Below are 23,190 nucleotides of genomic sequence, written 5' to 3' on the forward strand. Positions count from 1 at the left end.
AGGGTTTCACCGGTGTTAGCCAGGATGGTCTTGATCTCCTGACCTCGTGATCCGCCCGTCTCGGCCTCCCAAAGTGCTGGGATTACAGGCTTGAGCCACCACGCCCGGCCGATGGTTCACTTTTATTATTTGCATGTAGATACCCAGTTTTCCCAACACCATTTTTTGAAAGACTGTCCTTCTGCCAAAGAATGATCTTGGCACTGTTGTCAAAAATCATTTCACCATATATATAAGCATTTATTTCCAGGCTGTCTATTCTATTCCATTGGCCTGTTTGTCCTTATGCCAGTACCATACTGTTTTGATTGCTGTAGCTTTGTAGTAAGTTTTGAAATAAGGCAGTGTGAATTCTTCAACATTATTCTTTTTCAAGATTATTTTGGTATTAGAGATCCCTAGAGATTTGAAATGAATTTTAGAATAGGCTTTTCTATTTCTGTATAAGAGGCTGTTAGGATTTTGATAGGTATCATGTTGACTCTGTGGATTGATTTTGGTAGTATTTTAATATTAACAATAGTAAGTCTTGGAATCCATGAACATGGGATATCTTTCCATTATCTTCCTTAATTTGCTTCAGGAATGTTTTGTAGTTTTCAGTGTACACGTCACTGACTTCTTGATTTCATTTATTTTTAAGTGTTTTACTTTTTTTGATGCTTTTATAACTAAAATTATTTTCTTAATTGTCTTTTTGGATTGTTTATTCATTGTTATTCTACAGAAAGGCAGCTGATTTTTGTGTATTGATTTTGTATTCTGCAACATTGCTGCATTTGTTTTATAAGCTCTAAAATTTTATTTTTCGCTTGTGGAGTCTTCAGTGTTTTCTCCGTATAGAATCATGTAATCTATAAACACAGATAATTTTACTTCTTTCTCTCCAATTTAGATTCCTTGTCTTTCTTTTTCTTACCTTATTTCTCTAGCTATAACTTCCATTAGTATATTGAACAGAACTGTTGAAAGTGGACATCCTGTCTTCTTGATATTATGAAGAATTATGCTAGATATTATGAAGAATTTATGCTTCAATATTCATAAAAGGTATTCTGTAGTCTTTTTCTGTTCTTGTAATGTCTTTTCTTGGCTTTCATCTCAAAGTGAGGCTGGCCTCACAAAATGAATTAGAACTTGTTTCTTCCATTTTTTTCCACAAACCAACTTTTGGTGTCAATAATATTGTCTGTTGTTTTTATATTCTCTATTTGATTTATCTCTGCTCTAATCTTTATTATTTACTTCTTTGTAGTACCTTTTAAAAAATATTTTTAAAGACAGGATCCTGCTATGTTGCTTAGGCTAGAGTATAGTGGCTATTCACAGGCATGATTATGGTGCACTGTAGTGTAGAATTCCTGGGTTCAAGCAATGTTCCTCCCTCAGCCACCTGAGCAGGTGGGACTGTAGGAATGTACCACCACATCCTGTTTGTATACTACCTTTCTAAAGAAATTTGTACTTCCTTTTCTAGTTCCTTAAACTGAAGAATTAGAATACTTATTGGAGTTCTTTCTTCATTTTCAATGAATGCTTTTTTTTTTTTTCCCCCATTTGAGATGGAGTCAATGCTGTGTCATCCAGGCTGGAGGGCAGTGACGCGATCTCAGCTCACTGCAACCTCCGCCTCCCCGGTTCAAGTGATTCTCCTGCCTCAGCCTCTCAAGTAGCTGGGATTACAGGTGCCCACCACCAGATAAGTTTTTATATTTTTAGTAGACACAGGGTTTCACCATGTTGGCCAGGCTGGTCTTGAACTCCTGACCTTGTGATCCACCCGTCTTGGCCTCCCAAAGTGCTGGGCTTACAGGTGTAAGCCACTGCGCCCAGCCAATGAACGCATTTAAAGCTATAAAATTTTCTCTTAGCACTACCATTGCTGCATCTTATAAGTTCTGATGTGTTAGGTTTTTGTTTTCAGTGGTTTCGAGGTATTTTCCCTTTTTCTTTTCTTTTTTCTTTTTTTTTTTAATTTTTTTTTTTTTTTTTTTTTTTTGAGACGGAGTCTCGCTCTGTCGCCCAGGCTGGAGTGCAGTGGCCGGATCTCAGCTCACTGCAAGCTCCGCCTCCCGGGTTCACGCCATTCTCCTGCCTCAGCCTCCCGAGTAGCTGGGACTACAGGCGCCCGCCAGGTCGCCCGGCTAGTTTTTTGTATTTTTAGTAGAGACGGGGTTTCACCGTGTGAGCCAGGATGGTCTTGATCTCCTGACCTCGTGATCCGCCCGTCTCGGCCTCCCAAAGTGCTGGGATTACAGGCTTGAGCCACCGCGCCCGGCCTTTTTTTTTAATTTTTGAGATACAATCTCACTCTGTCATTCAGGCTGGAGTGCAGTGGCCTAATCAGGGCTCACTGCAGCCTCCAACTCCTGGGCTCAAGTGACACTCTTTCCACAGCCTCCCAAGTAATTGGGGCTATAGGTACATGCCACTGTGGCTAATTTTTAAATTTTTTTTTTTGTAGAGATAGAGTCTTACTGTGTTGCCCAGGCTGGTCTCAAACTCCTGGTCTCAAGCAATCCTCCCATCTTGGCCTCTCAAAGTTTTGGGATTACAGGTTTCAGGCACCACCCCAACCTCTTTTTTTTGAGACAGAGTCTCATGGTCTTAAGGTATTTTCTATTGCATCTTCTCATTTGACCCATTGGTTGTTGAAGAGTGAATTAATTTACACTTATTTGTGTATTTTTTTCTAATAATCTGTAGTTTTATTTCATTGTATTTGAAAACTATACATTTGAGACCAGATATGGTGGCTAACGCCTATAATCCCAACATTTTGGGAGGCCAAGGTAGGAGGATTGCTTGAACCCAGGAGGTCAAGACCAGCCTGGGCAACATAGTAAGTCCTCATCTCTACAAAATTTGAAAAAAGTAGCCAGGTGTGATGGCATACACTCCAGGCTATGGTCCCAAATACTCAGGAGGCTGAGATGGGAGGATTATTTAAGCCTGAGGAATCAAGGCTGCAGTGAACTGTGGTCATGCCACTGTACTCCAACTTAGGTGACAGAGCAAGACCCTGTCTCAAAAAGAAAAAGATACATCTTATTATCTCAGTTTTTAGAATTGTTTGAAGAGCTTTTGTGTTTTATGTCCTAATTATGGTCTGTCTTGGAGAGCATTCCATGTGCACTTGACCAGAATGTGTATTCTACTATCATTGGGTGGAGTATGCTTGTATATGTCATTCTGTCTCTCTGTTTTATTTATTGTGTTGTTGAAGTTTTTTCATTTCTTTATTGATCTGTCTGATTGTTCTCTCCATTCTTGAAAATGTTGTATGAAGTCTCAGACTCTTATTGTGGAACTCTCCATTTCTTCTTCATTTCTGTTAATGTTTACTTCATTTATTTTGAGCCCCTGTTGTTTAGTGCAAGTAGGTTAATAATTGTTGTACATTCTGTATGTGTTGACTCTTTTATAAATAGTGTTCTTCTTTGTCTCCTTTAACAGTTTTTGGCTTAAACTCTATTTTGTATGATACTGGTGTAGCCACCCCTGTTCTATTCGGATTACTATTTGCATGGAATATTTTTCTGCATGCCCTCCCTTTCAACCTATTTGTGTCTTGAGATCTAAAATGAGTTTCTAGTAGACAGAATATAGTTGGATCATATTTTTCACCCATTCTGCCTATCTCTGCCTTTTTATTGGTGAGTTTAATTCATTTTCATATAAAGTAATGATAAGAAAGCCCTTAAGGCTGGCCACAGTGGCTCATGCCTGTAATCCCAGCACTTTGGGAGACTGAGGCAGGTGGATCACTTGAGGTCAGGAGTTCAAGACTAGCCTGGGCAACATGGCAAAACCCCTGCTCTACTAAAAATACAAAAAATTAGCCAGGCCTGGTGGCATGCACCTGTAATCCCAGCTACTCAGGAGGCTGAAGTGGAAGAATCACCTGAACCCAGGAGGTCGAGGCTATGGTGAGCCAAAATTGCACCACTGCACTACATCTTGGGCAATGGAAGTGAGACCCTGTCCCAAATAAATAAATAAAAATACTAGCTTTTATAATTTTCCATGTATTTCTTTTTACTAAGATCTTTATTTCCACCTACACCTTCCGGATACCGTCCAGTGCTGTTTTTTTGTTTTTGTTTATTTTTTGCCCAATGTTCTTTTATTTCAAACTGCAAAATACTCTGCATTTCTCACAGCACATCTAATAATAATTTTTAAAACTACCTCAGTTTTTTCATGTGGGCATGTCTTATTTTCTCACTTTTGAAAAACAGTGTTGACAGATGTTGGATTTTTAGTTGACTTTTTTTTTTTTTTGAGATGGAGTCTTGCTCTGTTGCCCAGGCTAGAGTGCAGTGGTACAGTCTTGGCTCACTGCAACATCCACCTCCCAGGTTCCAGTGATTCTCTTGTCTCAGCCTCCCAAGTAGCTGGGATTATAGGTGTACGCCACTACGCCTGGCTAATTTTTATATTTTTTTCAGTAGATATGAGGTTTCACCATGTTGGCCAAGATGATCTCAAACTCCTGACCTCAACTGATCCACCTGCCTTGTCCTCCCAAAGTGCTGGGTTTACAGGCATGAGCCACCATGCCCAGCTGACTGTTTTTGTTTTTACGTTTGACATAGGGTCTCACTATATCGCCCAAGCTGGTCTTGAACTCCTAAGCCAAAGTGATCCTACCTCAGCCTCCTGAGTAGCTGTGACTATATGCCTGGTTACATTTTCTTTTCTTCTTCTTTTTTTTTTTTTGAGACAGAGTCTCACTCTTTTGCCCAAGCTGGAATGCAGTGGCGTGATTTCGGCTTACTGCAACCTCCACCTCCTGGGTTCAAGTGATCCTTCTGCCTCAGCTTCCTGAGTAGCTAGGATTACAGGCATATGCCACCACGCCTGGCTAATTTTTGTATTTTCCGTAGAGATGGATTTTGCCATGTTGGCCTGGCTGACCTGAAACTTCTTACCTCAAGGTGTCTACCCGCGTTGGCCTCCCAAAGTGCTGGGATTACAGATGTGAGCCACTGCACCTGGCCACATTTTTTTTTTTTTTTTCTTTTAGCACTTTGACTTTAACATCTGCCCAGTATTTTCTGGTCTCCAACATTTCTCATGAGAAATCTACTGATCTTATGAAGGATCATTTATATGTGATGAATCACTTCTTTTTTGCTGCTTTCAAGATTCTCTTTGTGTCCTTGGCTTTTGACAGCTTTAGTATAATGTGCATTCACGCGTTTCTCTTTGCATTCATCCTACTTAAAGTTCTTTGAGCTTCTTGGATGTCTACATCCATGGTTTTCACTTAATTTAGGATGTGTTCAGCCATTATTTCTCAAAATATTCTCCCTTCACCTTCTCTCTCTCTCTTCTCCTTCTGAAGTTCCCACAGTGCATGTATTGGCCTGCTCAATGCCCTCCTACATGTCTCACCTGACTGCTACACCTAATTCCAACTTATTTCCAGGTCAAGGCTCTGTATAGAGTGGCTATTTTGATAGAAATTAACTAGATGCTGGCCGGGCACGGTGGCTCATGCCTGTAATCCCAGCAATTTGGGAGGCCGAGGCAGGTGGGTCACCTGAGGTCAGAAGTTTGAGACCAGCCTAACTAACACGGTAAAACCCTGCCTCTACTAAAAATAGAAAAATTACCCAGGTGTAGTGGCGGGCACCTGTAATCCCAGCTATTCGGGAGGCTGAGGCAGAAGAATCGCTTGAACCCAGGAGGCGGAGGTTGCAGTGAGCCCAAGGTCATGCCATTGCACTGCAGCCTGGGCGACAGAGCAAGACTCCATCTCAAAAAAAAAAAAAAAAGAAATTAACTGGATGCAGGTCAGACAAGAGCCTCAAGGACATCAGCCACTATAACCAAGTTTCCTGTGAGGGACACCTGGTCACTGATTAACATTTAAACATTAGTCCCTTCGCCAGAATGAAGCGTCCCGTGAAAAGCACACTGTAACACATCACAACCAGATGTCCTGTAGCCCCATCATGGCAGCACTAGAGTTCATAGCCACACTCCTGAGAGACCCCAGTGCCAAATTGGAGGAAAATACATGTGCATGGCTGCCTGCAGCAGAGGTAGTGGGGAGAAGGCCAGCTGGTCCTATGCTGAATGTTGAAATGGCCACAATTAACCACAGTTTACCATTCAAGTCATTTTCTGGAATTTTCAAGGCTTCAATAGACTGTAGTGTGTTGTTTTGTTTTGCTTTTTTGAGATGGAATCTCACTCTTCTTGCCCAGGCTGGAGTGCAATGGCATGATCTTGGCTCAGTGCAACCTCCACCTCCCAGGTTCAAGCGATTCTCCTGCCTCAGCCTCACAAGTAGCTGGGATTACAGGCATGCACCACCACACCTGGCTAATTTTTGTATTTTTAGTAGAGATAGCGTTTCTTCATGTTGGTCAGTCTGGTCTCAAACTCCCGACTTCAGGTGGTCCTCCAGCCTTGGCCTCCCAAAGCGCTGGGATGACAGGCATGAGCCACTGCGCTCAGCTGACTGCAGTGTTTTAAAATAGCTCCATCAAGTCTGGCGTGGTGCCTCATACCTGCAATCCCAGCACTTTGGGAGGCTGAGGCAGGTGGATCGCTTGAGTTCAGGAGTCCAAGACCAGCTTGGCCAACATGGCAAAACCCCATCTCTACTAAAAATACAAAAAATTAACCAGGTATGGTGGCACACACCTGTAATCCCAGCTACTCAGGAGGATGAGGCACAAGAATCACTTGAGCCCAGGAGGTAGAGGTTGCAGTGAGCTGAGATTGTGCCACTGCACTCCAGCCTGAGCATCAGAGCAAGACTCTGTGTCAAAAAATAAAAACAGCTCAATCAGACAGATTTTGCCAGTTAAACTGTTGTCTAGGTGGGGAGACAGCTTCTTTATGCTTGGTACCCTGCCATCTACCCTGAATCCTCTGCCCTGAGGGGTTTGTTTGTTTTCTTTCCTTTCTTTCTTTTTTAGACAGTGTCTCACTCTGTTGCCCAAGCTAGAGTGCAGCGGTGTGATCATAGCTCACTCCAGCCTTGACCTCCTAGACTCAAGTGATCCTCCTGCCTCAGCCTCCTGAATAGCTAGGACTACAGGTGTATGTATGCCACCATGCTCAGCTAATTTTTATTTATTTATTTATTTATTTTTTGGTAGACATGGTGGTTTTACTCTGTTCCCCAGGCTGGTCTTGAACTTCTAGCTTTGGCCTCTCAAAGGGCAGAGCTAACAGGCATAAACCACTGCACCTGGCTTTGCCTTGAGTTTTTACACTAATATATTATTTCATGTCTCACATTAAATGTCACCTTCTCAGGGTTCTTCATACCACCTCAGTGACTCTTACATGTTTTTGTTTGTAGAATTTTTTTCTTTGCACTTTTTAGATTCAGGGAGATCCAATTAAGGTTGACAGAATTTTTTGATTTCTTAACTGTTGAAAAATTAGGCCGGGCGCGGTGGCTCAAGCCTGTAATCCCAGCACTTTGGGAGGCCGAGACGGGCGGATCACGAGGTCAGGAGATCCAGACCATCCTGGCTAACACGGTGAAACCCCGTCTCTACTAAAAATACAAAAAACTAGCTGGGCGAGGTGGCGGCACCTGTAGTCCCAGCTACCCAGGAGGCTGAGGTAGGAGAATGGCGTGAACCCGGGAGGGGGAGCTTGCAGTGAGCTGAGGTCTGGCCACTGCACTCCAGCCTGGGCGACAGAGCGAGACTCCATCTCAAAAAAAAAAAAAAAAAAAAAAAGAAAAATTAAATAATATAAATGAAACCAAATTGAATGGTGTTATGTTTACTTTTATCATCTGTATTGCTGTATATGAAAGTACCCTGGAAAACCATTTTTAAAAGCCTTTTTCCAGAAAGGAAAATAAAATGGCCAGACAGCGTGGCTCACACCTATAATCCCAACAGTTTGGGAGGCCAAGGTGGGTGGATCATCTGAGTCTAAGAGTTTAGACCAGCCTGGCCAACATGGTGAAACCCTATCTTTACCAAAAAAATACAAAAATTAGCCAGGCATGGTGGGACATGCCTGCAGTCTTAGCCTCTTGGGAGGCTGAGGTAGGAGGATCGCTTGAGCCCAGGAGGTTGAGGCTGCAGTGAGCCATGATGACACTACTGCATTCCAGTGTAGGTGACAGAGCGAGAACCTCTCTCAAAAAACAAAAAACAAACAAACTAACAAAAAAAGCTAACTGTTGCGGTAAGGGGTGACATTAATAGTCACACATCCTTTCCCTGGTGCAGATTTCTCAGGGTTGTGCTGAGACCTCCAGTATTTACAGCAGGTGATGGTCACTTAGAATATTCTCTCTGTACCCTCACTAAGCAGGTAGTGAGACAGGTTAAGAAGAACAGAAGCAAATAAAATGGATATGTACTCACCCAAGACATTATATGGGAAGACTGTTTCAAATGAATAAATGAAATTCTGGGCATGAGAACAACAGGTGAATTCAACCTGGGCCAGTTTGCTTAAAAGGAAAAAGTACTTATATAATGCTTAGGAGTTAGATACAGATATGACTAAGTGGGTCAATGGTGTGGGCTGAGGTTGAGAGGGGGTTTCAAATGGATAAATGGGACATGTCCGTCTCCAGGCACAGAGCACATGATGTCAACCCTGAACTGTGAAGGTCAGGGAGTAACTGAAGCCAAGGAGAGGGGAAAGCTCACATTTAATTAGTCGTTTTACACAACAGTTTGTTAAGGTAAAAATAATAGTTTGTTAGCATGTTTGTTTCTCAAAGGAATATTTACCAGTTGGTTTTGTTTATTTGTTTGTTTTTGAGATGGAGTCTCGCTCTGTTGCCCAAGCTGGAGTGCAATGGTGCGATCTCAGGTCACTGCAACCTCCACCTCCCGGGTTCAAGCAATTCTCCTGCCTCAGCCTCCTGAGTAGCTGGGATTACAGGCATGCACCACCATGCCTGGCTAATTTTTAGTATTTTTAATAGAGACAGGGTTTCACTGTGTTGGTCAGGCTGGTCTTGAACTCGTGACCTTGTGATTTGCCTGCCTCGGCCTCCCAAAGTGTTGGGATTGCAGGCGTGAGCCACCGCACTGGGCCTTGTTTTGTTTTAGAAGAAAGAGGATCTCCCCATGTTGCCCAGGCTGGTCTCCAATTCCTGGGCTCAAGCAATCCTCCTGCCTCCCAAAGTGCAGGGATTACAGGCCCAAGGCACCATGCCCAGTGTATTTACCAGTTTCCAGATCCCTATTAAATATCTTATATATATATTTTTTCCTCTACTTTATATATAAACACAGGAAGAAACGCAAGACTGCCAATTTTTTTTTCCTTTTTTTTTTTTTTTTTCTTTTTGAGACGGAGTCTCACTCTGTCGCCCAGGCTGGAGTGCAGTGGCCGGATCTCAGCTCACTGCAAGCTCCGCCTCCCGGGTTCACGCCATTCTCCTGCCTCAGCCTCCCGAATAGCTGGGACTACAAGCGCCCGCCACCTCGCCCGGCTAGTTTTTTATATTTTTTAGTAGAGACGGGGTTTCACCGTGTTAGCCAGGATGGTGTCGATCTCCTGACCTCGTGATCCATCCGTCTTGGCCTCCCAAAGTGCTGGGATTACAGGCTTGAGCCACCGCGCCCGGCCAATTTTTTATTCAAACAGTGGAATTGAGGGTCTTTGTCTCAGTTAACTCATCAGTGCTGGTGGGAAGCAAGTGAAGACTCTTACAGAGGCCATGGGGAATGTTCCCTTTTGCCCTCTGATGTTTTGCTGAATTAATTGGAGAGAAGGCAGATTAATTGGAGGAAAAGCAGACAAATTTTATTTAATGTGTATATCTGGGAAGCTTCAGAATAAAGACCCAGAGATACAAAGGAACTTGTTCATTTTTATGCTTAGGCTTAACAACATATGGACAGCCATGTAGAAATGTGATTAGACCAAAAGAGTATGATCCAATGCTAACAGACTGAGTGGGGAAACCCATCAAGGCCTGTGTGTCTAGATTGTTCTTGGCCTTTTTGAACATGCATTCCTTCCTTTGGGTATGAGGCAGGACCCAATCTGAAATGGAAGGTCGTATGACCTACAGCAAGCTTGTCCAACCCATGGCACAGGACGGCTTTGGATGCAGCCCAATACAAATTCATGATCTTTCTTAAAACATTAGGATTTTTTTTTTTTTTTTTTTTTTTGCTACTTTTTAAAAAACTCATCGGCTATTGTTAGTGTATTTTATATATGGCCTAAGATGATTCTTCTTCCAATGTGGAAGCCCCAGGGCCACCCCTGACCTACAATTAATTTGTTAGACAGTTAATTTGCTTATGGCCAGTTTTTACACAGAAAGGACAATGGAAAGTTAGAGTAATATGTTTTGATTTTATGCCTGGATTTAGGGGAAAAGGGTTCTGGATTCTATGACCCACTTTGGAGAAGAGAGATTCTCGTTTCTATTGCTAGCCTTGGTTAGAAAAGTAGGACTAAGAGTTCCAAGAATGGGACTGTTTTTCCTCTGCCCTCTGCGGAGAAAAACTTTTGCTTCTGAGGCTTCTTCCAAGGTCTTCTTTTTGGGGTATTGTTTTCTGAGCCCCGACCACCTAGAGTGGGCAGCAGAGTTTGAAGCAGTGACTCTACACCGAGCCCATTCTGAAGGTTGCAAAGGGAGGCAAATAGAGCCCCCTTTGGTGCTTCCTCCGCAGCCTGTGCTTGCCTGCACGTAGGCCGAAGCTGCGCATAGAATCAGAACTTAACATTTATATGTAGGCCTGGCGCGGTGGTTCACGCCTGTAATCCCAGCACTTTGGGAGGCCGAGGCGGGCGGATCAGGAGGTCAGGAGATCGAGACCATCCTGGCTAACACGGTGAAACCCCATCTCTACTAAAAATATAAAAAATTAGCCAGGCGTGGTGGCGGGCGCCTGTAGTCCCAGCTACTCAGGAGGTTGAGGCAGGAGAATGGCGTGAACCCCGGAGGCGGAGCTTGCAGTGAGCGGAGATCGTGCCACTGCACTCCAGCCTGGGCGACTGAGTGAGACTGTCTCAAAAAAAAAAAAAAAAAAAAAAAAAAAAGGAAAATCTGGGTAAAGGGTTGATTAATTTGACAGTTTATGTAGGTCAGTGCCTTAAACTAACTTTTTTTTTTTTTTTTTTTTTTGAGACCAGGTCTCACCCTGTAACCCAGGCTGGAATGCCATGGCTCGATCTTGGCTCACTTAACCTCCTTCTCCCAGGTTCAAGTGATTCTCCTGCCTCAGCCTCCCGAGTAGTTGGGATTACAGGTGCCCGCCACCATGCCCAGCTAATTTTTGTATTTTTAGTAGAGATGGGGTTGCACTATGTTGGCCAGGCTGGTCTCCAACTCGTGACCTCAGGTGATCCACCCGCCTTGGCCTCCCAAAGTGCTGGATTACAGGCGTGAGCCACCGCGCTGGGCCCTTAAACTAACTTTACATGAAACTCTCCTGCTGGTGAAAATGCACGTCTTGACGGAGAGACCATTTCCACACTCTGCAGAGGGCACAGGGAAGTATGTTGAGCTCCCAGAGCCAAATCCTTCAGTGTCCCAGTCTCATCACCAGGTTTTGGTTCACTCTGGAGTTCCATTTCAACAGTCAAGAGTCTGGCTGCCAAGTCTGGGAATATTTTTAGCCTCCTGAATGGGACTTTTGCTTGTGAAGTGTGAGGGCAGCAGGCTGCTTATCTGCACTAGTTCAAGTTTTTGCTTTTTTTTTTTTCTGTTTTGATTCATTTTTGTTTTGATTCATTCGTTCATTTATTGCTGCCGTATGGTTTCAGTTCTTCCACACATTTGATACTTTAATACCGTTCTTGACCTGTTTTTATTTCCTTGGCTGAAAATGAGTAGATTGAGATGCAAGGTGAGAGAGGAAGGCTTGACCTTGCTGCCAAGAGTCTCATCCTCAAATCCTGACGCCCGGTGGACATGAGGCCCCCCTCCTGCTGCAGTGTGGCCTGTGTGGCCTTGGGCTTCCCTCTGCTCTAAGGCCAGGGAAATGGCTCCACCGGACCGTTGAGTCTGGGATTCCCTGCAAAACACTTGTGACTCCTTCTCCAGGAGGAAAAGGCAGTAAGGGCCCGCTGAGTGGAAGGGATCATTACACAGCTCTGGGAGGAAGCCTGCCCTGTCAAGGGCTGTGCCTGGAACTCGTTCATCCTGCTCTACTCAGCACTGCGTGATCGCTTCTTCTGTCACTCAGTGCCCAAGGGGCTGGACCTGGAGCCCTATCCAATCAGAGCCATGGGGCGAGGTCGTAGGAATTGTCAATCAGGCGCGCGGCTGGGAAGAGGGTGCGAGGTTCAAAGAGCCCGCGGCGTCTTCTCCACGCCCCTGCGCCCAGCTTTAGCCTCGGTCACTGAGAGACGCCCTGGAAAGTCTGTGGCGGCCTCTGTCACACTGGGACCCCCACTGGCAGCGGGAAGCAGAGGGAGTACCCTGGAACATCCCGGAAGCCGGGAAATGGTGCGTGTGCAGGGTCAAGTGTCCCAAAAGTGGGGAAGGGCTGGTTGGAACCGTCCAGAACCGGCCACGGCGAAACCTGGGCCTTCCCCGCTGTCAGCTCCCGGGTCTGGGACCCGAGTCCCTCTGGCGCAGCTCTGCTCTGCAGGATGAGGCTGGGCCGGCAGCCGGGACCCCGGGCGTCCTGTCTGGTCCCTGCGCGGCGACTGCGGTCCGGACCTCGGAGCCCTCTCTGGGCAGCTCTGCGCCCGGAGCCCCACTTCTCCCCAAGATTGGGGGAGGGTCATGGGAGGAATCCCCACTCGTGTGTGGGGTTCGTGCGTGGGAGGAGCTGTGATCTGTGGGATCCTCAGTCTCTGTTTTCTTCCCAAAGGGGACCGGTTTCCCTCTGAGTCTTCAAAGGTTTGGGAAGGCAGGTGTCTAATGCCTTATCTTGTCTCCTCACCCTAACTCCTGGGGCTGGCAGTAAATCCCTAGATTTCCAGATTTCGCCCTGCATTTAATAAAGCTGATTTCTCTCTGTCACAGAGGAACGACTGCCATCTGGGCCGGTAATGCTGGGATAAAAGAATTTTTACCGAGACAGTTGTAGGTAGAGTTATTAGCGAAAGTAGGAAAATCCATCGCAAGGGAGGCCATGGGAAGCCTGCAGGAGAGAAACCGAGGCTTGTGGGCGATTTTATAGAATGGAACTTGGACTGATTGATAGTGCCAAAGCAGCAGGGTGCCAAGGCAGCAGGGAGCTTAACTTGCATTCCTCTGTCAGCCCCGGTGTTTGATAAATTGAGGCGTTTGATGGTGAGCAGGAAGTCTGTGAATTAAGTGCGTTATCTGGGCAAGAAGGCCATGTCTTGGGCCATATGTCTTGGGCCATAAAGAAAGTTAGATATGTACAGGAGTTCCAGACCAGCCTGGCCAAGATGGCGAAACCCCTTCTCTAGTAAAAATACAAAAATTAGCTGCAAGTGGTGGCATATGCCTGTAATCCCAGCTACTCGAGAGGCTGAGGCAGGAGAATCGCTTGAACCCATGAGGCGGCAGTTGCAGTGAACTGAGATCGTGCCACTGCACTCCAGTCTGGGTGACAGAGGGAGACTCCGTCTCAAAAAAAAAAAAAAAAAAAAAAGAAAAAAGACAAAGTTAGACCTGTAACTTACCTGCATTCTCTTTTGTTTAAATTCTCTGGACATGAAGATAGACAGATTTATAGCTTACTTGCTTTATCTTTCTGCTTTCCCCTGTTCCCCTTAGCCTTTCCCTAATTAAGATTTTAACAGCCTTTTCCCCTGTTCCCCTTAACCTTTCCCCTAATTAAGACTCCACACTGTCCTCAGTTCACAGCAACATAATGAACTCTTTGTCCCCTAGGCTGTATTTCAAACAAACGCGGTATTTTAACTGTCATTTTTTTCCCCCGGGTAGCAATATATGACTCTTTTTTAGAAGATACTATTTTTGTTTGTGAGTGTTTCATATGTGAGGATGCAGAGAATAACCACCTGTCAGGTGGTTTAACCACTCCGCTGTAAAAACGAACAAGAAAAACGTCTGCGCCTCTCCTCCTTTTATCTTCCCTGGGCACAGGCACCTTATCTGAATGTGTCTGGGTTGAGGTTCCCCTTTGGAAACCACCGGCTGATGAGTCCTGAGCCCACACTATCTTCTCCTGGTGCTGGCTTTGATAACTGCCTGGGACTGGCACCAAGTGGATACAGCAGCCTTGTCTTGGAGGGTAGTGAATATCAGCCCCTGGGTCACTCCTCCCGGAGGACAGCCTGAGATGCAGGGCTGGGGCCTCCCAGGGGAAGAGTTGGATCCCCTGTGGTGGGAGGATTCCCCTGGTATCCTCTTGTAAAAAGTTAAGCCCTGGGTACTCAATTTTCTCACCCCAAGCCCAGTTTTCATTTCTTAGAGACATGGCTGGTCAGACACTCAGTTGCTGGTATTGAGAGGGTAAAATAGAAATCGTTCCCATCCTTTGAATTCTTTTAGACTAGTGAAGCAAGAAAAACTATCCAAAAGGTCAAGGATATCTTACCCCAGTGAGGTGGTGCAAGAGCCTGAAAGTACACAGTGTGGCGTCTGGTGGTTCGGGGTGGGGAGTAGTCACTGAGCACTTCAATGAGCAGCTTGGGGCTGGGGGATGTCCCAGGTGACAGGAGGACCTGACCTAACCCTTGAATGAGACTTGTCTGTGTTCCAGTCAGCACTGCCCCTCCCTGGGGTTGTCAACCTTGAGAAGATTTGTTCACTCATTTCTGTTCAGTTTTTTCTTAACTGTAAAATGCATTCTAGGCCGGGCGTGGTGGCTCAAGCCTGTAATCCCAGCACTTTGGGAGGCCGAGACGGGCGGATCATGAGGTCAGGAGATCGAGACCATCCTGGCTAACACGGTGAAACCCCGTCTCTAACTAAAAAATACAAAAAACTAGTCGGGCGAGGTGGCGGGCGCCTGTAGTCCCAGCTACTCGGGAGGCTGAGGCAGGAGAATGGCATAAACCCGGGAGGCGGAGCTTTCAGTGAGCTGAGATCCGGCCACTGCACTCCAGCCTGGGCGACAGAGCGAGACTCCGTCTCAAAAAAAAAAAAAAAAAAAAAAAAATGCATTCTATCATTAGAGATTGATAGAGAAGATAAGATGTTCCTAAAGGGACAAGAGAGAGTTGGATTTCAGAAAACAAATTGTATAGATCTAGTCCTATATGCCTTTAAAAAATTTTTGTTTACTTTTCTGTCATACTACACAGAGCCTGTATAGCAAGTTTCCCAGGTCTGTTTTGTTGTTGTTGTTTAGTTTTTTAATTGGATTATCTCAAATAGAATTTCAGGGTTTAGCAGAGAAAATGCTACCAGGAAAAATAAATTGGAAAAAACTTTCTTCCATGATGACTACAGAAAAATGAATACTGTCTCAAGGCTCTTAAAATACTTTTTCTGGTATGAGAAAGGTAGAACCACATTCAAAATGGAAGCTGAGGTAATAGAGTGAATAAAAATTCATGAAAATAAGCAGATCTGTAATTAGTTGATTATTGTATATGGAGGTGTTAGGCAGAAGATTGATTACTCTCCTGGAGTTAAGAATTTGTCCCTGTTCTTTGGGTTGAAGTGGCTGTCATTTGTATCACTGTCTGGCAATACCTGCTGTGCCATAGTTTCTCATACCTTAAATAGATGCTCTTGTTCCAGAATTTGCCATTTTCCGTTGGACTTTGTACCCATCACTTTGCTAACACCATACTCTTCTGATTACTGTAGACTTCAAAACCTTGATGTGTGGTAGAGAAAGGGCTTCCCTGTCTTAATTACATAGGGTTGCTATACTAGATTGCCATAAACTGCATGCCTTAAACAATATTCGTTCATTTCTCAAAGGGGTAGAGGCTGGGAATTCAAGTTCAAGTAGGTCAGATCTCTGGTTAGGGCCCGCTTCCAGGTTTAAAGATGGCAATCTTCCCTTTATGTCCTTACATAGTGGAGATATGTCTGTAATGTCTGTTTTTAGTACTAGGGCAATGTTGGCCTTGTAACATCAATTAGAAAGTATTACCTCTGTGCCGGGCATGGTGGCTCACACCTGTAATCCTAGCACTTTGGGAGACTGAGGTGGATGGATCACCTGAGGTCAGGAGTTCAAGACCAGCCTGGCCAACATGGGGAAGCCCTGTGTCTACTAAGATACAAAAATTAGCTGGGCATAGTGACAGGTGCCTATAATCCCAGCTACTCGGGAGGCTGAGACAGGAGAATTATTTGAACCTGGGAGGCAGAGGTTGCAGTGAGCCAAGATCGCGCCATTGCACTCCAGCCTGGGCAACAAGAGCAAAACTCAGTCTCAAAACATAAAAATAAAAAAGAAAGTATTTCCTACCTCTGCTTCTGTTTTCTGGAAGACATTGTAGAGAATTGGTATCATTTCTTCCGTAAGTATTTGTCATAAGTCACCAGTGAAACCATCCTTGCCTGTTCCTTTTTCTTGGGATATTTATCATTTATTGATTCAATTTCTTCAATAGATGGAGGCCTATTCATATGACTTGGTGTTATTTTGTGAGTTTTGGTAGATTGTATCTTTTATGAAATTGGTCCATTCCATGTAATTTATCAAATATGTGGGCCATTCAGTTGTTTCTAATATTTCATGGTGCTCTTAATGTCCATAGGGTTAGTAGCGATGGCCTCTCTTTTTTCTATGTTAACTTTGCTGTGGGCTTATCCATTTTACAGATCTTTTCAGCGAATCATCTGTTGGTTTGTTGATGTTTGTTTTGTTTTTTTGAAATGAAGTCTTGCTCTGTCGCCCAGGCTGGAGTGCAGTGGCGTCATCTCGGCTCACTGGAACCTCCGCTTCCTGGGTTCAAGCATTTCTCCTGCCTCAGCTACTGGGTTACAGGCATGCGCCACCAAGCGTGCCTAATTTTTATATTTTCAGAGGACGGGGTTTCACTATGTTGGCCAGACTGGTCTCAAACTCCTGACTTCATGATCTGCCCGTCTTGGCCTTCCAAAGTGCTGGGATTACAGGCATGAGCCACCGCGCCTGGCCTTGATGTATGTCTTAACTACAATCTGTTGTCCCAAGTAGTTGCAGGCTATTTGTGTATTTTGCAACATTTTTCAGCATTTCTTATGTTTGACCCTAACTGGATTCCATTGTAGATTAAAAACAAAAGAGAGCCTTGTTTCACACCTTCTGATCATCCCCAGAATGATTGGAAAATACAAAGACAATAATTTGTGAATAACATCTGATCTGCTTTCTCTAGAATAGTGACCAGAGTTCCACACTGGGATCTCAGGCTGCTGTCTTCAAGACTGGCACAGAGGTGGGGAGTGATTGGGCCAAGGACAAGTAAAAACTCCACAAGGGTTTTCTACCATTTTTTCACTTTTTTTTTTTTTTTTTTTTTTTTTGAGATGGAGTCTTGCTCTGTCACCCAGGCTGGAGTGCAGTGGCCAGATCTCAGCTCACTGCAAGCTCCACCTCCCGGGTTCACGCCATTCTCCTGTCTCAGCCTCCCGAGTAGCTGGGACTACAGGCGCCGCCACCTCGCCCGGCTAGTTTTTTGTATTTTTAGTAGAGACGGGGTTTCACCGTGTTAGCCAGGATGGTCTGGATCTCCTGACCTCGTGATCCGCCCGTCTCGGCCTCCCAAAGTGCTGGGATTACAGGCTTGAGCCACCGCGCCCGGCTACACTTTTATTTATCTATTTGTTTATCTCTTTGTTAATGGTATGGGGTGCTGAATATTATAGTTTCAAAATCCTTTATCTGTTTTTGAAAAACTGTCACTTTGTTGGTAAGAGGGTTTTTGTTTGTTTGTTTTTGAGACAGAGTTTCACTCTTATCAACCAGGCTGGAGTGCAATGGCGCAGTCTTGGCTCACCGCAACCTCCACCTCCTGGGTTCAAACAATTCTCCTGCCTCAGCCTCCCAAATAGCTGGGATTAGAGGCATGTGCCACCACACCTGGCTAATTTTGTATTTTTCATAGAGATGGGGTTTCTCCATATTGGTCAGGCTGGTCTTGAACTCCTGACCTCAGGTGATCCGCCCACCTCAGCCACCCAAAGTGCTGGGATTACAGGTGTGAGCCACTGCACCCAGCCAGTGAGAAGCTTTTTTTTTTTTTTTTTTTTGAGACGGAGTCTCGCTCTGTCACCCAGGCTGGAGTGCTGTGGCCGGATCTCAGCTCACTGCAAGCTCCGCCTCCCGGGTTCACGCCATTCTCCTGCCTTAGCCTCCCGAGTAGCTGGGACTACAGGCGCCGCCACGTCGCCCGGCTAGTTTTTTGTAGTTTTTTAGTAGAGACGGGGTTTCACCATGTTAGCCAGGATGGTCTCGATCTCCTGACCTCGTGATCCGCCCGTCTCGGCCTCCCAAAGTGCTGGGATTACAGGCTTGAGCCACCGCGCCCAGCCGGTAAAGTAACTTTTTAATGTTTCAGGACACAGTGGCCTTTGAGGATGTGGCTGTGAACTTCACCCAGGAGGAATGGGCTTTGTTGGGTCCATCACAGAAGAATTTGTACAGATATGTGATGCAAGAAACCATCAGGAACCTGGACTGTATAAGTAAGGATGGTATCATGTCTTCACTTAATCAATTACAGACATTTGTTTCATGGTCATCAGTGCTGTTCAATGATTTGAAATATGGAAAGGGCATGTGATGGACTCTTGAACAACACAGAATTCAGAGGTGACAGCCCTGAAAGAAGTATTTCCTCATATAATTTTTTGTCCACCACAGCTTAGGCAGCCATTGACCAGCAGCCTTATTGCTAACATAAGCAGTTGATTGGCTGGGCACGGTGGCTCACGCCTGTAATCCCAGCACATTGGGAGGCCAAGGCAGGTGGATCACGAGGTCAGGAGTTCGAGACCAGCCTGACCAACATGGTGAAACCCAGTCTCTACTAAAAATACAAAAGTTAGCCGGGCATGGTGGCATGTGCCTATAATCCCAGCTACTCAGGAGGCCGAGGCAGTAGAATCACTTGAGCCCAGGAGGCAGAGGTCGCAGTGAGCCGAGATCATGCCACTGCACTCCAGCCTGGGAGACACAGCGAGAATCCCTCTCAAAAAAATAAAAAAATAAAATAAAGTTGATTAATCCATATTAATCCATATATTGTAAGTCATGTATTACATACTATATTCTCACAATAAAGTGAGCTAGAGAAAGAAAATACTGATAAGAAAATCATAAAGAAGAGAAACTATATTTACTATTCATTAAGTGGAGGTAGATGATGAAAAGGTCTTTATCCTCATCTTTACATTGAGAAGGCTAAGTAAGAGGAGGGATTGATCTTGATGTCTTAGGGACAGCAGAAACTGAAGAAAATTCATATATAGGTGGAGCTGTGCAGTTCAAACATGTGTTGTTAGAGAATCAACTGTAAGGCTGGGTACAGTGGCTCATGTCTGTAATCCCAGCACTTTGGGAGGCCGAGGTGGGAAGATCACTTGAGGTCAGGAGTTCGAGATCCACCTGGCCAACGTGGTGAAACCCCATCTCCAATAAAAATACAAAAATTAGCTGGGTGTGGTGGCAGGCACCTGTAGTCCCAGCTACTCAGGAGGCTGAAGCAGGAGAATCGCTTGAACCTGGGAGGCGGAGGTTGCCGTGAGCCGAGATCGTGCCAGTGCACTCCAACGTAGGCAACAGAGTGAGACTCTGCCTCCACCCCCAAACTGTACAGAATTAACTGTAGTTTGATGAATGAATCATGTATGATTGCAGTATATGTAAAATCTTAGTGTTTTATATAATTTTATAATAATGTATAGTGATTTTCTGGGTCTACCTTTTAGGAAAGATATGGGAAGGCCAGAATACTGAAGATCAGAACAAAAATCCTAGGAGAAATCTAAGGTAATTTGCACTCACAGGAGAAAGTTGTGTTTCTGAAGTGATTCTCAGAATGAAAGGAAATTTTAAAAACAAAATGAACAAGCCCAGCTTAAATTTATTTTTTATTTTTTAAAATTATTTTTATTATTATTTTTAGTCAGGGCCTTGCTTTGTTGCCCAGGCTGGAGTGCAGTGACATGATCTTGATTCACTGCAGCCTCAACCTCCCAGGTTCATGTGACCCTCCCACCAGAGCCTCCTGAGTAGCCGGAACTACACGTGCATGCCACCACACTTGGTTAATTTTTGTATGTTTTGTAGAGACAGGGTTTTGGCATGTTTCCCAGGCTGGTCTTGAATTCCTACGCTCAAGTAATCTGCCTGCCTTGGCCTCCCCAAATGCTAGGATTACAGGCGTAAGTCACTGCACCAGCCTAAATTTATTTAGTCTTTAAATATTTCCTCCTAAAACATATTCTAAGAATTTACATATGAGGCTGGACATGGTGGCTCACGCCTATAATCTCAGCACTTTAGGAGGCTGAGGCGAGCAGATTACTTGAAGTTAGGAGTTTGAGACCAGCCTGGCCAACATAGCGAAACCCTTTCTCTACAAAAGTACAAAAGTTAGCTGATCATGGTGGTGTGCACCTTTAACCCCAGCTGCTTGGGAGGCTGAGGCAGGAGAATTGCATGAACATAGGAGGTGAAGGTTTCAGTGAGCCAAGATTGCACCATTGCACTCCAGCCTGGTGACACAGCAAGACTCCGTCTCAAAAAAAAAAAAAAAAAAAAAAAAAAAAATTAGCCAAGTGTGTTGGTGCACACCTATAGTTCCAGCTACTCATGAAGCTGAAGTAGGTAGATCATTTGAGTTCAGGAGGTCAAGGCTGCATGAACCATCATCCTGCTACTGCACTCCAGCATGGGTGACAGAGCAAGATCCTGTTTCAAAAAATAAATTAATTAAAAGACAAAAAAACCAAAAACCCTGCTGGTGTTGGGTTGTCTTGCATAGCATTCAGTTCATTCATGTTCAAACAGGGCTTGAAGCCTACACTTTGCATGGTAATGTTAAAAAGGTATATCTGGCCGGGCGCGGTGGCTCAAGCCTGTAATCCCAGCACTTTGGGAGGCCGAGACGGACGGATCACGAGGTCAGGAGATCGAGACCATCCTGGCTAACATGGTGAAACCCCGTCTCTACTAAAAAAATACAAAAATCTAGCCGGGCGAGGTGGCGGGCGCCTGTAGTCCCAGCTACTCGGGAGGCTGAGGCAGGAGAATGGCGGGAACCCGGGAGGCGGAGCTTGCAGTGAGCTGAGATCCGGCCACTGCACTCCAGCCTGGGTGACAGAGCGAGACTCCGTCTCAAATAATAATAATAATAATAAAAATAAAAATAAATAAAAAGGTATATCTGACCAGGTGCAGTGACTCACGTCTGTAATCCCAGCACTTTGGGAGGCCAAGGCAGGTGGGTCACGAGGTCAGGAGTTTGAGAACAGCTTGGTCAACATAGTGAAACCCCATCTCTACTAAAAATACAAAATTAGCTGGGCATGGTGGCGTGCGCCTCTAATCCCAGCTACTTGGGAGGTTGAGGCAGGAGAATTGCTTGAACCCGGGAGGAAGAGGTTGCAGTGAGCCGAGATCGTGCCACTGCACTCTAGCCTGGGTAACAGAGCAAGACTCCATCTCAGGGAAAAAAAAAAAAAAAAAGAAAAAGTACATCTGATACCTATTAATACACATAAAATCATTTAGAAGCAACTATTTAGTAACGTACTTCTTATTTTTTTATAGATGTCATATGGTAGAGAGATTCAGTGAAAGTAAAGACAGTAGTCAATGTGGAGAAACATTTAGCCTGATTCGAGGTAGTATTGTGAACAACAGCATTTGTCCTGGAGAAGATCCATGTCAAAGCACCGAGTGTGAAGAAGTCATAATGGGTCATTTATCCCTTAATAGCCACATCAGAGTTGATGCTGGATACAAACCATGTGACTATCAGGAATATGGCGAGAAGCCACATACACATAAACAACATGGGAAAGCCTTCAGTTATCATCACTCCTTTCAGTCATGTGGAAGGCCTCACACTGGAAAGAAACGCTATGAGTGTAAGGAATGTGGAAAAACCTTCAGTTCTCGTAGAAACCTTCGAAGACACATGGTAGTGCAAGATGGAAACAGACCTTATAAATGTAAGTTGTGTGGGAAAGCTTTTTTTTGGCCCAGTTTATTGCGTATGCATGAAAGAACGCACACTGGAGAGAAACCGTATGAATGTAAGCACTGTTCTAAAGCCTTTCCTTTTTACAGTTCCTATCTAAGACATGAGAGAATGCACACTGGGGAGAAACCATATGAATGTAAGCAGTGTTCTAAGGCCTTGCCTGATTCCAGTTCCTATATAAGACATGAAAGAACTCACACTGGAGAGAAACCCTATACATGTAAACAATGTGGGAAAGCCTTCAGTGTTTCCAGTTCCCTTCGAAGACATGAAACCACTCACAGTGCAGAGAAACCCTATGAGTGTAAGCAGTGCGGGAAAGCATTTCATCATCTTGGAAGCTTTCAAATACACATGAAAAGGCACACTGGAGATCGACCTCATAAATGTAAGATATGTGGGAAAGGCTTTGATCGTCCCAGTTTAGTTCGATATCATGAACGAATTCACACAGGAGAGAAACCCTATGAATGCAAACAGTGTGGGAAAGCGTTATCTCATAGCTCAAGCTTTCGAAGACACATGATAATGCACACTGGAGGTGGACCTCATAAATGCAAGGTATGTGGGAAAGCCTTTGTTTATCCCAGTGTATGTCAAAGACACGAAAAGTCTCACAGTGGCGAGAAACCCTATGAATGCAAGCAGTGTGGGAAAGCATTATCTCATAGCTCAAGCTTTCGAAGACATATGGTAATGCATACGGGAGATGGGCCGAATAAATGCAAGGTATGTGGGAAAGCCTTTGTTTATCCCAGTGTATGTCAAAGACATGAAAAGACTCACTGGAGAGAAACAAATTGAATGTAAACAATGATAAAGTCTTCTATATTTCCAGTTCCCTTTGACATCATGAATAAACTTATACTGGACAGAAACCCTATAAATGTAAATGTGGGAAAGCCTTTCATAATTTTTATTCCTTTCAAAATCATGAAACAACTCACACTGGAGAGATACTATATGAATGTAAGGAATGTGGGAAAGCAATCAATTCTTTTTAAATACTGTTGTCAACATATAACAACTCACAGAGCAGAAAAACCCTGTAAGTGTAAAATATGTAGGGAAGCCATTCCCTTCGGTCATTTTGAAGCCTTCAGTCATTTTGGTAACTTAAAAGTACACGAGGCTGGACACAGTGGCTCACGCCTGTAATCCCACCACTTTGGG

General features: G+C 44.5%; 1 protein-coding gene across 7 annotated transcripts; it reads left to right on the plus strand.

The window, feature by feature from the left end:
* The first annotated feature begins 12,223 nt into the window (after positions 1–12,223).
* Positions 12,224–22,914, plus strand: ZNF563 (zinc finger protein 563). 7 transcript variants are annotated; one of them, XM_010361665.2, is made up of 4 exons: positions 12,224–12,418; positions 18,364–18,490; positions 19,736–19,796; positions 21,582–22,914. In XM_010361665.2, exons 1-4 carry the CDS (start codon positions 12,416–12,418, stop codon positions 22,819–22,821), a joined length of 1,431 nt encoding a protein of 476 aa, XP_010359967.1. In that variant the 5' UTR covers positions 12,224–12,415; the 3' UTR covers positions 22,822–22,914. The 7 variants fall into 7 exon arrangements, with proteins under 7 accessions (XP_010359967.1, XP_030792466.1, XP_030792468.1 ...); XM_030936605.1 differs by lacking the exon at positions 12,224–12,418 and adding an exon at positions 16,924–17,241; XM_030936606.1 differs by lacking the exon at positions 19,736–19,796.
* Positions 22,915–23,190: the final 276 nt, after the last annotated feature.

Source organism: Rhinopithecus roxellana, chromosome 8 (genome assembly GCF_007565055.1).
Source record: "Rhinopithecus roxellana isolate Shanxi Qingling chromosome 8, ASM756505v1, whole genome shotgun sequence".
In the NCBI taxonomy this organism is placed as follows: domain Eukaryota; kingdom Metazoa; phylum Chordata; class Mammalia; order Primates; family Cercopithecidae; genus Rhinopithecus; species Rhinopithecus roxellana.